This window comes from Protomyctophum parallelum (genome assembly GCF_964188405.1).
Source record: "Protomyctophum parallelum genome assembly, chromosome: 6".
Taxonomy (NCBI): domain Eukaryota; kingdom Metazoa; phylum Chordata; class Actinopteri; order Myctophiformes; family Myctophidae; genus Protomyctophum; species Protomyctophum parallelum.
In genome coordinates this window covers 8903962-8920719 of record NC_139701.1, presented here as the reverse complement: position 1 = coordinate 8920719, position 16758 = coordinate 8903962, and the positions used below count along the sequence as shown (strand labels likewise).

Here is a 16758-nt window from a genome sequence, read left to right as displayed (position 1 = left end):
GGCCCTGTTGTAAACATGTGTAATGCTTAATCATGATGTCGTCCACAGTAACAGTTTTTGTATTGACTTCATTTGTTTGTTTGTTTCCATCTTTCAATGGAGTTTGCACAAAAACAAATTTCATCGACTTTTGTTTTAAACCTGTGGTGTAACAATGAAAGTGATTCCGACTCCTACCCGCTGATATTGTTTGTATGCACACAGAACTCCAGTCATAGTACATATTGTGCTGTCATGAATCATCATGGCCAAGCATTGATTCACCTATCCTCAGTCGCAGTGGCACATAATTGCAGAAAAGAGAAAATTGCAGTCAGTGCGCTGCCAGGAATGCAATAATAATAACGTTGCATCAGCACATTTATTTATTTATAAATTTTGATTGCCTCTCTCTCTGCAGTCCAGCAACGCCTGTCGCGATGGCTCTGCAGGCGTCTGTGGTGCTGCTGTCCCTGCTCCTGCCCCTACCCGGCCCGGGACACGGCTCGCTCTCCTGCCCGGCCGGCTGTCGCTGCTACAGCCTCACCGTGGAGTGTGGCTCCACAAGCCTCCGAGATATCCCCAAGCATGTCCCGCCCTCCACACAGGTCAGTGGATATCTCTAAGCATGTCCCACCCTTGGAGTATATATTAACAGAGACGGCACCCGGAGGAAACCCTGAGGCGAAATGGACATAGTGGCCAGATTTGTCATTGCAGCTCGCGCCAAGCGCTGGTCCGTTGGCTATCATTGCGCACGTTCATGTTATTGGGTCCATGACACGAATGAACGAATGTTTCATACGTGAACGCGGGCAAATGGCACAATGATAGTCAACGGCCTTGTGTTCATGTGTTCATGGGTTCATGGGTCCAATCCATCCCATAATGCACTCTGTTCCTACCCGGAAGGAGGAGTGAGTCATGCGCTTTTGAGCAACTTAATGCAAGTGGATGGGAGGAGAAATCTGGTGCCGTCTCTATTAATATATACTCTCCACACATAAGTCAGTGGATATCCCCAAGCATGTCCCACCCTCCACACAGTCAGTGGATATCTCTAAGCATGTCCCACCCTCCACACAGTCAGTGGATATCTCTAACCCATTCTGACCGGGCACCCATTTTGGTGTCGGCATCATGTTATGCTTTAGCTATTTAAAAATAGCAGATCTACAAGCTCATATCGCGCCACCGAGTGGCGCGATACGAGCTTGTAGGTCTGCTATTTTTGAAAAATCGAAGAACGACTGACATTTTTTTTAATCTGATCTCAGGTCAGAATGGGTTCATCAGACCAGTGTGTGTCCGGCGGAAACCTCGTGTGAATCTGATCTCAGGTCAGAATGGGCTAAGCATGTCCCACCCTCCACACAGTCAGTGGATATCTCTAAGCATGTCCCACCCTCCACACAGTCAGTGGATATCCCCAAGCATGTCCCACCCTCTACTAGCGGCTTCGGATGTTATCAGATTACTTAATCTCCATCATCAGCCCTTATCAACACCATGCAATGCAGCCAGTATGGACATTTCCACATACTGACGTTGTTGTCAGCCAGAGCATGTGAGCGGCGGGGAGCGTGAGCAGTGCGGAGCCGAGCGTGACCGGCGCGAGGAGTGGAGCGGGTGGATTTTAAATTGAGCACTGAGCGGAATTTAAAATGGTTCAGAACGGCTTACGGCTTACATAAGAACTGTCCCCGCTCTGTTTAGAACCTAAACGCTTGGATTTAGTGTGTGCAGAGCACATTTACCAAAAGTATGAAAGTGTGCCGAAAAATTGGAACATTCATCAAACGCGTGACTCGTGTGGCGACCGAGAGTGCCAGCAACATGATCAAGGCATTGAACATCCTCCCTGACGTTGAAGGAGAAGTGGAGAAAGATAATGATGATGGTGGTGGAGGAAGAGGAGGAAATTGTGGAGGAGGAGGAAATTGTGGAGGAGGCTCTCGCAAAACCAAGTGGACGCGGTTACTAAAAATGTAGAGCAGGGGTCCAGGGGGGGGGGGGGGGATCAACACGAGCGGGACAAAAGCCATCGAGAGCGAAGAGCGGATTTCTTGGCCGCTCACATGCTCTGTTGTCAGCCATTGTCTGACATGTCTGTTGGTCGCGTTGTCCGACTATTATTAACCCTGAATCTAACCCTAACTTCAGTCTTAACAGGCTATGTGGAAAAGTCCATTTTGCCTGCAACATCGTTTTTTCCCTGTTTTGATTGATTGATTCAACCATTCCTGTCATCTCATCTTTCTACCTCCACCTTACTCTTTCCAGACCATCTTCCTCCAGGACAATGTTATTGGTCAGATCCGTAGACAGGACCTCTCTCAGCTAGGGAGACTGCACTATCTCTACTTGCAGGTACTGTACCATGCTCATGCTGCGCACACACGCACGCACACACCTTGCCACACACACACACACACCCCTTGCCTTTAACATACTGATAGCCTCTATGCATGTCTCATGAGTTTTAGGATTATGGAACTTAATCTGCATGTAAGATTTGGTAGACTTTCCTCAAAGTAGGATGAAAATAGAACAAAAGTAACAAGGTTTGCACACAACAGCAATGACTTACTGCCCTATGAAACAAAGCAAATGCAATTAATTCAACAAATGGTAGTAGCAGCTGATTAATTTGCGAGAAGATAACAAAAATACTTTTAGGATTAGAATAAACAATGGGTCGGAATAAATCACTGCGACTGATTTAAAGGCCAACAGAGATTTAGTTAACTCTATGCTTACTCTATAAAAACTCCTTTACAGCTAGTGTATAAGTTGCTCCACGACACAGTCAAAAAAATACAAATAAAATAAAAAATATTTACAAACAAAATGTATGCCAGCACTCGACCAGGCTGACAAACTACTGTATCGTTTCTGAAAATCCAGAGTTCTGAAGTGGTTACTGTATGTTTTGTAGTAATAATCTGAATCTACAAAGTAAGTAGTTTTCAAATAATTGTAGTGTAGTAAAAGTACAATATTTGCCTCTGAGATGTAGTGGAGTAGAAGTAAAAGTATTGAAAATTGGAAATACACAAGTAAAGTAAAAATGCCTCAAAACTGTACTTGGGCTCCATTCCCGTAATTCCCCCGCCATGAACTTAGAATTACGGGAATTGATCTTTTATACAGCGCGCCATCTTGAACTGCACGCGCACCCACGCCCATTCTATCTGTTGCTTTCAATCGCCTTTATCTACAATTCCTTGTCCCAGATGGCGAGGTTTGTCCACGGCAGAATGCCGACGCTTCTCATCGCCCAGTGAGAGATCAACATCCGGTCGAGACAACACAAACACACACACACACACACACACACAAATCCTGGCAATATACAATATAAACAATTATTCAATTAATTGTTGCGGGTCAAGGGTTAAGCGACTGTGGCTGTGGCTCAAGAGGTAGAGCAGGTCGTCCAATAAACCATGGGTCAGCGGTTCGAATCCCGGCTCCTCCTGGCTACATGTCGAAGTGTCCTTGGGCAAGACACTGAACCCCAAAATTGCTCCCGATGTGCTGGTTGGTACCTTGCATGGTTTCCGCCGCCATCGGTGTATGAATGTGTGTGTGAATGTGTGAATGTAATGCACTATCTATGTAAAGCGCCTTGGATAAAGGCGCTATATAATAGGGGTGCAACGGTTTTCGGTTTAAAACCGAACCGTTCGGTACAGCATACACGGTTCAATGCGCTCTAATGAACCGCGCTATTTCGGTTTGCATTAATTCATTTCTTACAGCTGCGAAGAATGTATTTCTCGGTCACACACCGTCCTACTAAGAAGTCTAGCACTCTTTCGGTCACAGAAGTGTAGCACTCTGTCGGCCCACCCCCTACACCCACACACACACACACACACACACACACACACACACACACACACAGAGAGAGAGAGACGGCATGATGAGGAGAATCAATCCAGCCCTCGTCTTTAAACGTCGTTCTTGGAATAATTATTGATCGTCATACACAGACACACACAGCGGAGTAATCTCGCGCCAACAGGCTTCTAAGCACGGTCTGAGTTTGTTCAGATCTGATTCTGCATCTGCACTCGCTGTTTGAGTGCTAATTAAGAGGGAGAGTGAGAGCAAAAACAACCCAGGACATTAATTCCGTCAGAAAAGTCCCAACTAAATACTCCATGTTCAATCCATGACTGTAGATAGAAGCCCTTCTTCTAATAATATAAGCATAATATCCTTAAATCCTCATGTAGACTTATTGTAAACTTTTGTATTTGTCTGTGCGACACGACGCATTCACTGTGTGAATCCTACCCTCCCCTCCACCACTCTCCTCTCCTCTTGTGCTTACTGCTCCGTGTGAGCGCATAGGTGCATTGTTTTCCCCTTGAAAATAATGATGAGGCACATTAAAATAGCAATATAAGGTTTTTTTCCCCTTTAAAATAATGAAAAGGCAGAAATGCCTAAAGAAAATGCTATAAATAAACTTTTTTGAGTGGTGCAAGCCACTGCCTGGCTGGCTGGCTGGGTATGAGCATGAAAACAGCATGGTTGTTTTTCACCACCTGTGCGCAACCTAACACACACAAACACACACGCACATTATTAACTGTATATATGATGATTTCGTGTGTGCCAGTACAGCGACAGTACAGTACAGTAGAGGGTACAGTAGAGGGACCGGCACACAGTAACTCTGTCATTTCTCAACCGTTTCGGACAGGGGGCGGCTCGCCGGAACCGGCCCGGCCCCCTGGGCGCGTTCCTGGGGGTCACTTCACACGGGTGTCATTTTCTTTACTGTACCGAAACCGAACCGAAACCGTGGCCCCCATACCGAGGTTCGAACCGAACCGTGGTCTAACTGAACCGTTGCACCCCTACTATATAAATGCACCATTTAAGTACACTACTTGAGTAAATGTACTTAGTTACTTTACACCACTGCTTTTATGATAGAGTGCAATGACACACTACAGCAATAGCTTTGTCCTTTGAGACCACCAGTAACATGTTTGCAGAGGGAAGCTTATTACAGCCCCATATCAACTAGAGCTGTGGTGACCTTCTGCATATTTTAGAACGTAGATAGCCCATGCTTTGAAGGTAACTTTGCTGAATACAATCAGTTATTGCACCATTGCAGGAATATAAAATTTGACCGTGTACAGTATTGGGCTTGCACAACATGCACCCCTGTAACCTATTTTCATAATTAACACTTAACTCACTGAAACAAGTCTTTGATGATACTTCAAACTACACACACACACACACACACACACACACACACACACACACACACACACACACACACACACACACACACACACACACACACACACACACGTACCATGTATGTAATATGTATAGTAAGTTAAGTATAGCATACTACACATATAGTAAATTATTCTATGGGGCTGTGCTTGCGTATATACATAATGTATGTACTGTATGTCTCTCTGTCCGGTCGATGCGACAGGAACGGTGAGATGCAGACGACGTCTGCTTAATCCATTCACATCCACATTTTGTCTGATGTGCTGTTTTTTATGCCAAGACGTTTTTGTGTGTGCCTGTACTGCATGTGTGTACAGAACGTTTTCTTCGTGCGCCTGCAAGTTTATAATAGTTTGAGATTTTTCATTAGAGTTTAGTTTTAGTTAGCTTCGATTTTTCATTTTTTTTCTACCATTTGGCTATTCTGAGTGGCCAAAGAGCATTGATCACGCCTCCAGGTCTTTAGTTTACTCAAGTTAGGGAATAAGACCTGGTACTTAAGACACGCAAAATACAGCCCTTAGAGTGGGGTTTCTTTTCTACAAACTCAACAAAAGAGACCATTTTAAAAATATATATTCAGTTACTGTTGGTGACGAGAAAAACGAAACAAAGGGCATTATGTATATATAATTTCAGTTCGTTTTAGTTCGTTTTGTAAACACACAGTTATCGTTTTATTTAACAAAAAAAATGGTTAACGGAAATACAGTAAATAAATACTATAGTTCAGTTAACCAAAAAGTTTTTTTAGTTAACGTTATTTCATTAGTTTTCGTAACCTTTCTTTGGTTCTTTGTTTAAATGTATTTTCTTACCGCCAGTGGAACGTTAAGCCACCATATAATTATTCTCTCTCCTCTGCTCTCCTCTCCAGAACAACACCATATCAGCAGTGGAACCCGGTTCTTTCAGGAAGCAGGGTCAGCTGCTGGAGCTGGCGCTCAACGGGAACCGGATTCACCTGGTGACAGCCGACATGTTCCACGGACTGGAACATCTGCGCATCCTCTACCTGGCCGGGAATGACATCACACGTCTGCAGGATTACACCTTCCGGGGCTTACAGGTGAGGCAGAGTAGTAGCATAGGCCCCCGCCTCACACATGCATCAATTTAACCCATTCTGACCTGAGATCAGATTCATACGAGGTTTCCGCCGGACACACACTGGTCTGATGAACCCATTCTGACCTGAGATCAGATTCTAAAAATGTCAGTCGCTCTTCGATTTTTCAAAAATAGCAGACCTACAAGCTCGTATCGCGCCACTCGGTGGCGCGATATGAGCTTGTAGATCTGCTATTTTTCAATAGCTAAAGCATAACATGATGCTAACACCAAAATGGGTGCCCGGTCAGAATGGGTTAAATGATGCCTCATACAAAGTTGATAATAACTAGTATGCATATCAAAAAAGTATGCGTAACACATTTTAGAGACACGGCCAAAGCATTTCCGGGGATCCCCAGCCAAAAACGTTGAGAACCCCTGGTTTAGAGCATTAAACGTGACGTCATGTGGCAGCCAAGTCTATGGACTTTTAATGTTTGTTTAGTGTTTACAGCACCTTGAACAAACACTACCGGGTGCCCCTTACTTCACACAGGTGTGATTGTTTCAGTTCCCGTTTGAGTCCATGACAAGCTCCATCATACACCATCACAATGATCCCAACTAGCACATTATTCCTGCTCCTTCATACATTATCACAATGACCCCAACTAGCACATGAACACTGTCTTCCTGCTCCTCCATACTTTATCACAGTGACCCCGACTAGCACATGAACACTGTCTTCCTGCTCCTCCATACTTTATCACAGTGACCCCGACTAGCACATGAACACTGTCTTCCTGCTCCTCCATACTTTATCACAGTGACCCCAACTAGCACATGGACACTGTCTTCCTGCTCCTCCATACTTTATCACAATGACCCCAACTAGCACATGGACACTGTCTTCCTGTTCCTCCATACATTATCACAATGACCCCAACTAGCACATGAACACTGTCTTCCTACTCCTCCATACTTTATCACAATGACCCCAACTATCACATTATTCCTGCTCCTCCATACTTTATCACAATGACCCCAACTAGCACATGAAGACCGTCTTCCTGCTCCTCCATACTTTATCACAATGACCCCAACTAGCACATGAACACCGTCTTCCTGCTCCTCCATACTTTATCACAATGACCCCAACTAGCACATTATTCCTGCTCCTCCATACATTATCACAATGACCCCAACTAGCACATGGACACTGTCTTCCTGCTCCTCCATACATTATCACAATGACTCCAACTAGCACATGAACACTGTCTTCCTGCTCCTCCATACTTTATCACAGTGACCCCAACTAGCACATGAACACTGTCTTCCTGCTCCTCCATACTTTATCACAATGACCCCAACTAGCACATGGACACTGTCTTCCTGCTCCTCCATACTTTATCACAGTGACCCCAACTAGCACATGAACACTGTCTTCCTGCTCCTCCATACATTATCACAGTGACCCCAACTAGCACATGAATACTGTCTTCCTGCTCCTCCATACATTATCACAGTGACCCCAACTAGCACATGGACACTGTCTTCCTGCTCCTCCATACTTTATCACAGTGACCCCAACTAGCACATGGACACTGTCTTCCTGCTCCTCCATACTTTATCACAGTGACCCCAACTAGCACATGAACACTGTCTTCCTGCTCCTCCATACTTTATCACAGTGACCCCAACTAGCACATGAATACTGTCTAACTGCTCCTCCATACATTATCACAATGACCCCAACTAGCACATTCTGTCTTCCTGCTCCTCCATACATTATCACAATGACCCCAACTAGCACATGAATACTGTCTCCCCCACAGCGTCTCCAGGAGCTCCACCTGCAGCACAACAGCATAGAGATGCTGGCCGACCAGGCCCTCGTGGGCCTGACCTCTCTGGCCCTGCTGGACCTCAGCAGGAACAACCTGCACACCATCGGCCCCGCCTCTCTGCGGCCGCTGGTCAGCCTGCAGGTTCTGCGCATCACAGGTGAGACCAATTAAGGCACTTATTCGGGGGAAAATACATGTCGTTTAAGTTTTCGAGGGGCGCCAGCCCCTCCTATGTCCAGCTCTGTGTGTCTGTGTGTACCACGGAAATTATTTGATTGGTTGAGCACGGAATTTGATGCAACCCAGTTACAACCCAGTACACACACAGACGAACGTGACGCGACGACACGCCCCCGACGCTTGTACGTTCCCTTCCGCTCTATTAATGGAACAGTAGCCAAGATGGCGCGACCTGTCACAGAGAAGAGACTGGAGTGGAGACTGGGGAGAAGCGATCGCGTACGCGAGTTACAGTCTGCGCGACTTACAGTCTGCTACAATCGGATCCATGGGGAGAAGAGGAACCTAAGAAGTCAATCCTTGGGGCGTTTCCCACTGTGAGTGTCCGTGTCTTGGCATTCAGCAACGGAGCTGCAGTGCTCTCTCACTGACTGGTACCCTACCCCCCCCCCCCCCAGCTCACACATACACACACTCAAACGACCTGGTTTAATCACCCCGGTTTCTCTTTTGTGTGTTTCTTTTTAGGTTGCATAACATTTCATTCATGTATTGAATAACAGTTAGAGTGTTGTGAGTATTATTGATTATATTTGAGGAGGCTATTAATGACTGTGGACGCTAGACTGTGGTACCTGGGAAACTGTGGACTGGATTTTTTGGGTGTGGGCTGGAAACGTCAATACAAACAAAGCAAACTGAGTTATACTGTGTCTGTGTCAATGACATGTCATTGAGTGAAGGTTCATTTTTGGGTAACCTATCCCTGGCTATGGCTGCTATATTTGTCCTTGTTAAACCATTGTAAGGTTAACTGTGTTAGGCATTTGCCTAACTGGCACCCCAAAACAGATTAACATCAAGCCAAACCGTTACAGTATGATGTATGCTGATAAGAGTGCCTCTCACTTCACACAAATGTGATTTTTGATAGTGTCTGAGATCTCGCTGTTTGACACAGAAATTGTGCCTTGCAGGGTTGCAGGGCCTCCACCACCAGTGTGTAAATGTGCGTGAATAAGGGAAAGTAATGCATATGGTATAGGGCTTTGGATGAAAGGCGCTATACAAATGCAGACCATTGACATAATATAATAACATCATTTAAAGTGCTTGGTGCTGATACAGTACATTCGTTTTGAAGTGCTTTGTTGCTTTTTTTAAGTGCTTGTCGGCTAATGCTTGCTCTACTGATGAAAGTGCTCGAGTGTCAGAGTTCGAGTATCAAACCGCCTCTACAGTTAGTACAGTATACTGTTCCTCAGGCGAGATATCCTATCCTTCTGGGGGAGAGCTAGCAGTCCGTGATAGTCCTCCTCATTTCGTTTCTGATACGTACTGTAGGCCTACAGTATATATGGAGGAGACAGAGGGGAAGGTCACAGCGAAGGATATTAGACACTGGGCTGTATTTTGCGTGTCTTAAGTACCAGGTCTTATTACTTAACTCAAGACCTGGAGGCGTGATCAATGCCATTTGGCTATTCTGAGTGGCCAAAGAGCATTGACCACGCCTCCAGATTAAGACCTGGTACTTAAGACACGCAAAATACAGCCCTGTGTGTGTGGACACCTATTTCAAACTTGTCCCCTCTAATGGGCTGTTAGGTAGGTTGCCATACAGTACAGCACTATGGAAAAAGTGCTGAAATGTTTTACTTGAGTAAAAGTATTAATACTGCAGTGTACTGTAGGCTACTGTAGATGGGAAGTAAAAGTCCCATATTCAAAAAGTACCAAATGATTGCCATCAAAATGTACTAAAAGCACCAAAAGTAGAAACGAAAGTACTCACTATGCAGAATGTCCCATTTCAAGTTTTCAAATGTTTTCAAATATTTCGAAAATCAATCTACAAGCTCACAATGCGTCGCACCGCGACGCATTGTGAGCTTGGTCACATTATCACCTAAAACCTGGAGCATTCGTGAGCCTTCAGGGGTTTTGTTTTGGGCGGGAACCCCTTTTGGTAACTATTATAGCTCATAGCGCGCCACCGAGTGGCGCGCTATGAGCTTGTAGGTCTGCTATTTTTGAAAAATGACATAGAAACATAGCTTTTTCAGAAAACTGTCAGGATGTAGAAGTCATTTTTAGAATCTGATCTCATTTCAAAATGGGTTAATAGAAACTGTTCCAGGAAAGTCACAGGCACATTGGAAGTTCTGTTGTGTTCTACTCTGCTCCCGTCCCGTCTCCAGACAACCCGTGGCGATGCGACTGCGCTCTCCACTGGCTGAGGAGCTGGATCGACGAGGAGGGCCAGCGGCTGCTCAGCTCTGCGGAGCGTCGTCTGGTCTGCACGGAGCCCCCTCGTCTCTCCCACCTCAGCCTCGTGGAGGTGCCTCTCAACAGCCTGGTGTGCATCCCGCCGGTGGTGCAGCTGGAGCCCAGGAGGCTGGCCGTGCGCCTCGGAGAGAGTCTGCGGGTGTCCTGCCATGCCTCTGGATATCCCCGACCACAGGTGTGTGTGTGTGTGTGTGTGTGTGTGTGTGTGAGATAAATACGGTAAAACAGTGGTTCTTCAACCCTTTTTCACATCAAAGGTCCATTATCTATTCGGCATTTGAGCCACGGACCACTATTTGAGATGTACCTTCTCAGACCCAAAACAATAGTCTGTTGTCATTGGATAAGATTTTGTGTTGTATAGATGTGGTATATAGGAGAGACAACGGGCAGTGTAAAAGCGGCCATTTCTTTCCGGCACCCCAGAGCTCCTATTTTGAAAGAATCCCGGGAATGATTGTGTTATACTCTAAGGTTTCACCTGACAAAAAACGTTGCTTTACACTGCAGGTGACCTGGAGGAAGGCTTCCCAGGGTAAAGTGGCACTCTCTCCCAGAAGCCTGGTGCAGGAGATGGGGGCCGGAGGAGCTGCGGGGGGGGTCGCCGCCGCCGCGGGGGCGGAGCAGCACTCGGAGGAAGGAGGCAGAGTCCGCCTGCAGAAGGCGGACGCCGCCGGGGAACGCTTCGACCCGGACACGGGCAGCGGCATGCTGTTCCTCAGCAACGTGACCGTGGCCCACGCGGGCTTCTACGAGTGCGAGGCCTGGAACGCGGGCGGCGTGGCCAGGGTGACCTTCCAGCTGGCCATCAACTCCTCCTCGTCCTCTTCCTCTTCCTCCTCCATCTGGGCCTCATGGTCTCAGGTGACCCCATTAAAGTTCTCAGTCGCCACTCAGACTGATTTCATGTCATTTGGATTCCACCGCTGTCTTCCATGGAATCATGCTGTGTGCCGAAAACAGCCCATCTGTAAGCTCACAACGTGCCAAAGACGCGTTGTGAGCTTATAGATTGGCTGTTTTCGGTTATTAGTTATATTTAAGAATGAAAGAGTAATTGAAGTGTTCAGTTCAAACAGTTCAAACGCAACAGCGTAGATTTGTTTTATGAGAATTTGAAGTGGTCAAACTAGCTATAGAATGAATGTTCAGAAGCATACAGAAGTTACAAAAACCCTCACGATCTCGGATATTTCATAAAAGGAAAAACCTCCAATCTGCAATTTCTTCAGCTGGAATGTGGAGCTTAGGTTTAGAAAGATTCTACATCATTATTGTGCTAATTTCTTGAGGAAACTCAAGTTTAACAAATCACAGATTGGATTTGGTTTGCCAATACCTTTTCAGTCATGATATTTGATCTGGCTTTAAACCATGCAGGTGTCCTCGGCCTACTCCCCCTCGTGGCCGCGGCTGAGGAACCACCACCGTCCCGCCGTGGGCTCGGACGTCAGCCGTGAGCCACTGTACGCCATGGGAAGCATGGCCTTCAGCGCTCTGGGGCCAGCCACCCAGACGGCCATAGCCATAGGCATCTCACTGCTGGCTCTCACTGCACTGCTGTTGGTCGCCATGATCTACAGCCGCCACCAGCAGAGAGAGAAGGAGGCCGATGGCGCAGAGAAGGTGCGTTTGTCCCGTTTGTATTATGGTTTGGATGGGAGCATGTGTTTGGTTAGACCAGGGGTGGGCAACTGGCGGCCACATGCGGCCCCCACCTTCACTTAATGTGGCCCTCAGGTTAATATTGGAATACTGATATATTATTGGTTCCAGCTGTTTACAATTCCACAACATGCAAACATGACCCGCTTTAATTACTTCAGTCTAAATTAGTAGCTCAATGCTCAACACACGTATAATTAAAGGCATTTGAAATTACATAAAAATGTAAATTTTCAAGATTCCAATTCGAATATATCTACAAGCTCAAAACGTGTCGCGCTGCGACACGTTTTGAGCTTGTAGATCGGCTATTTTTGCTACGACAGTAATATATGGCCCTAGGGAGTGAGTGTGGAAATATAGTGGCCCTCTCCATCGTCAAAGTTGCCCACCCCTGGGTTAGACTATACAGTCATGATTCCGACACCCTAACCAAAACCCTAACCGCACGCGGACACCACGGGTGATTTTTAACCCGCCGTGCATGTCAGGAGCCACAGGTGATTTTTAACCCGCAGCACCAACATATGCACCCCTTATGGTTCATGGAGGTTAAAAATGTAGGCAACAAGAAAACAACGTAAATCCATATTAGTATTAGATGTTTTGGTAATATGTTACTTTTGATCTGGTTTAAATTTATTTTATTTAATAACCATTAATATTAACTTCCAGGTGATAAGCCCACCTTAAAATTATGTGAAAAGGAGAGAAGAAAGAAAGAAAGAATGAAAAGTAAATGGATAATTTTTTTTTCCATCACATCATTTATCAGCATCAATTCATTAAAAACAGGTGCCATTTAGATTGACCAAAGTTGATATGTCGTTCAATTGTTTTTATGTGGACACGCCCACCAGTTCATTAAGTATGCCTGGTATGCCTGGTGGGTGGTGATGGGTGGTGACCCACCTGAACTGAAGCCACACCCACAGCTGTGTTTGAATGATAAAGGGGGTCACTATACCACTTTTTTTTCATTGGCACGTTTGACTGTCAAGGTTTCAGCCTCCAGGAAGAAACCCGAAATACATAGGGAAGACATCATTGCATATAACAACCACACCAAGGGGTCTAATGAAGTACTGTCACCTCATAAACACATGAAAAACTAAAAAGAATACAAAAAACACACCATCTTTAGGTATCTTTAAAATGCCTTCTAAATCCTGACCTACGTTTTCAAATATTTATTCAAAAATGACAAAAAAAAGTATGTTGCTACATAACTACCCCAAAAGGGGTTCCATCCTGAAAGGTATAGTTACAAAAAGGGGTTCCCTTTAGTAACTTAGTTCCACCACTGCCCTAGCCTCGGTACCAGGCTTTCATTTTTGTTGGTGAAAAAATTGAAAGCCTGGAGTAACGCATTGGCCGCTCTGGTCTAAAAGTGGGAGTCAACCCTTCCGGGTGGGCGTCGCTCCAAATGATGTGACGTAGCGCTGCACAAGGGGGGAGAGGAGGGGCCGGGGGTGACGGACAGATCGATGAGATCCAATCAGGGCGTGCGCAAATCTGAGCCGCGACCCGCCCCTCTAGACCAGAAACCTAACACGTTAGCTCAGGCTACCACTGCCCTAACCCTAACCCAAAAGTGTTTTTGTCATGCTATGTCTCAACATGCAGGAGGAGAGCATCCTGTATGTGAACGACTACTCGGACGGCCCGACCACGTTCGCCCAGCTGGAGGAGTACAGGGACGAGCGCGGCCACGAGATGTACGTCCTCAACCGGGCCAAGCCCGTCTTACCGCCCGCGCCGCCCACCGCGGCCGTCGCCACCACTAACCTGGGTTACCCCGTCGCCCCGTCCGAGACCCTGTCCTCCTCCAGCCCCGCCCTCTCCTCCTCGGGGCCCGGCCAGACCATGAGTCCCGTCCTCCTGGCCCCCCCCGCCGCCAAGCAGCAGCAGCAGCAAGAGCCGGACATACGGACCATGCGGAGAATGGCGGGGGAGGGAGGGGAGGCGGAGCCCGTGATCACGTCGGAAGCCGAGGGGATGTTTCTCAACCACGCGGGTCTGTTCATGGACTCGCAGATCGCCTACGAGATCCACTGCTGAAGGGAAGGGAAAACGATCCCGACGGAACGAGGTTCTGGCTTGGTGCTGCACTGTATAGCAGGCTCTGTACTCCAGGTCAGTAAAGTCTATAAACATAATCTTAAAACGGAAAGAGATTGGGGAATTCACTCCTGGGGAACTGCTGATGAACGACAGACAGTTACGCTCAATCCTCAAGGAAAACAACTGGAGGTGGTTAAGGAGAGAACCCGATGTTGCCGTTGGTGGATCACAAATGCCAATGTTGCCTGATGTTACAACACAACCACACTTGTGATTTGGTAAAACAAGAGTCATCCCTACTTAATGGAGGCAGAGGTGGTGAACATACTGTGGCCATGATATGAGCCCGTACGCTCCAATACAAGTCAAAGGAATTTGGGTTCATACTGAAGATGGATACACTCAATGTGAACTGATGGCAACCAGGAAAAAGATGTATTCCCATATGGCTGCATAAACCCATGACTGTACTGCAGTGTTGACCGTGTTAACAGTATCTTACTTCAATGGGAACTTCACTGGTATTTAACTTGAACCCCTATAGATGTGGCAAGGACATGAAAATCTGCCGTAACAATTCCCAAAGGGTTCTGTACGTTGAGACCTTGCACCGTTAGATCTGCAGCAACCTACGTAGAGCTCATCGAAATGTTTACATTGGCATGCGTCAATTTCCTAGCACAAGCTGGTGGCGGAACTTATCTGGAAGTGTTCTAAGCTGTGTCGACAAAGTTGTCGACACAGCTTAGAGCTAGTATCTGTTGGGCCGCAAAACTTTAAACTCATGTCAAACCTCGCAAGATGTGTGCTGGGTTGCTTTGAGTGAAGTGGAAAAAACTGTTCTGCTATTAACAAGAGGCGAAGCAGTTTGGAGTCCTGTCAGGGTGAAAGTGATTGTTGTCGATGACTGAACACATTTCAATTCAAGGGCCGCTCTACTCAGACATTTATATAGTTTCAGGCGTGTGCTGGGTGCAGATTCCAAATGAACATATAGAAAATGGAATAAAATCCGCACTTCCAGTCGAGTAAGAGTCTTTATTAATAAAGATAGTGCTCCGCAGCAGCAGTCATACCAGACAGACAAACACGTTTCTGCGCGCAGGCCTTCGTCTGTGTCAAGTGTATTTTGACACTGACGAAGGCCTGCGCGCCGAAACACGTTTGTTAATAAAGACTCTTACTCGACTGGAAGTGCGGATTTTATTCATTTTCTATATGAACACATGTCAAGACTTCACCCTTCATCACTTTCTGTGCAGACATGTAGAATCCTAAAGGCTTTGAGGTGGACAATTACGAAGCAGTGTGTTAAAAAACATTGGTCAAAACAGGGAAAATGTCACCAGGAAGAGAGGTTTTCAAAGAAATTATTCTAGTGTAGGTGAGTTGGAGAAAGGTTGGTTAAGGTTAATCCAAGACAGCTGATCTCTGCTGGGATGAGACACTGTGGCTACGATGAAGGAGTTGACCTCAATATCTTGATATTTCGATATTTTCTTCAGCAAGCAAGCACATGTCAAAATGTGTTGAAAAGACTAGTTTTAATGGTTCAGTTGCCCTGAAGATTTCCTCATTGGCATTGTATTGATTAATGTATACTATTACTTACAGTTAGTGGATTCTGTTCAGTTTTAACGAGGGGGAAAGACAAGTCATTTTGATGAAGGAAAAATTACTTAATCAATTTTTGCATTTTTACTAGAAAAGCTTTCTCAAGTAATGTGATTAAAATATAAAAGTATTATTTTAATAAGACAGCTATTCTCTATAAATGTGAAGTTTAAAATTTAAGCTGCAACTATCAACTGTTCTTCCTGATACTTTGACACTTTGGCCAAGTATTGTGTTTCTGACTTTATTTTTATTTTTGGAATGTACATTTTATGGTATCTATCACTGATGATGGTGGTCTTGTCAAAGGATCATATACCTGTGTCAAACTCAATACCTGTCATTAGTATGTTATATGGTTATGTATTTCATACATAAACATAACGTTTATTTATAGATTTTATTTCAGGATTGTTCATTTTTCTGCATACCGTAGTCATTACAACATTTCCCAAACTTACTAGAATAATTCAGTCAGTGTTGGTTGAATAATTGTGCCGTTAAAAAGTAATGGGCATTTGAGATGTGTATCGTTTCTCCAGGGACTGTTTTTGGCTAAACTTAAGATGCATTAAACGTAAAGTTTAATGACCTATATCAAGTAAGTTTGAATGAAATGAATGGAATCCTATGGGTTCCTTGAGAATAAAACTAATTACGGTATGCTTTGGAAAATGGCATCAATGACAAAGTACTGTAAGTCGTATGATGGTGTGATCTTTTAAACTAAAGGCCCCATGAAATGACTTGACAGAATGCCATTTGATTCTGCATAATAAGTAACTAAGCCTTG

The 16758-nt window shown here is 45.4% G+C and overlaps 1 protein-coding gene across 1 annotated transcript; it reads left to right on the top strand.

Moving 5' to 3' along the window:
- Positions 1-419: 419 nt before the first annotated feature.
- Positions 420-14348, top strand: LOC310860901 (leucine-rich repeat-containing protein 24-like; the record flags this gene model as incomplete). Its single annotated transcript, XM_083768089.1, has 8 exons — positions 420-587; positions 2263-2349; positions 6131-6322; positions 8142-8310; positions 10535-10797; positions 11133-11486; positions 12003-12248; positions 13914-14348. 8 exons carry the CDS (start codon positions 420-422, stop codon positions 14346-14348), a joined length of 1914 nt encoding a protein of 637 aa, XP_083624215.1.
- Between the last annotated feature and the right edge of the window lie 2410 nt (positions 14349-16758).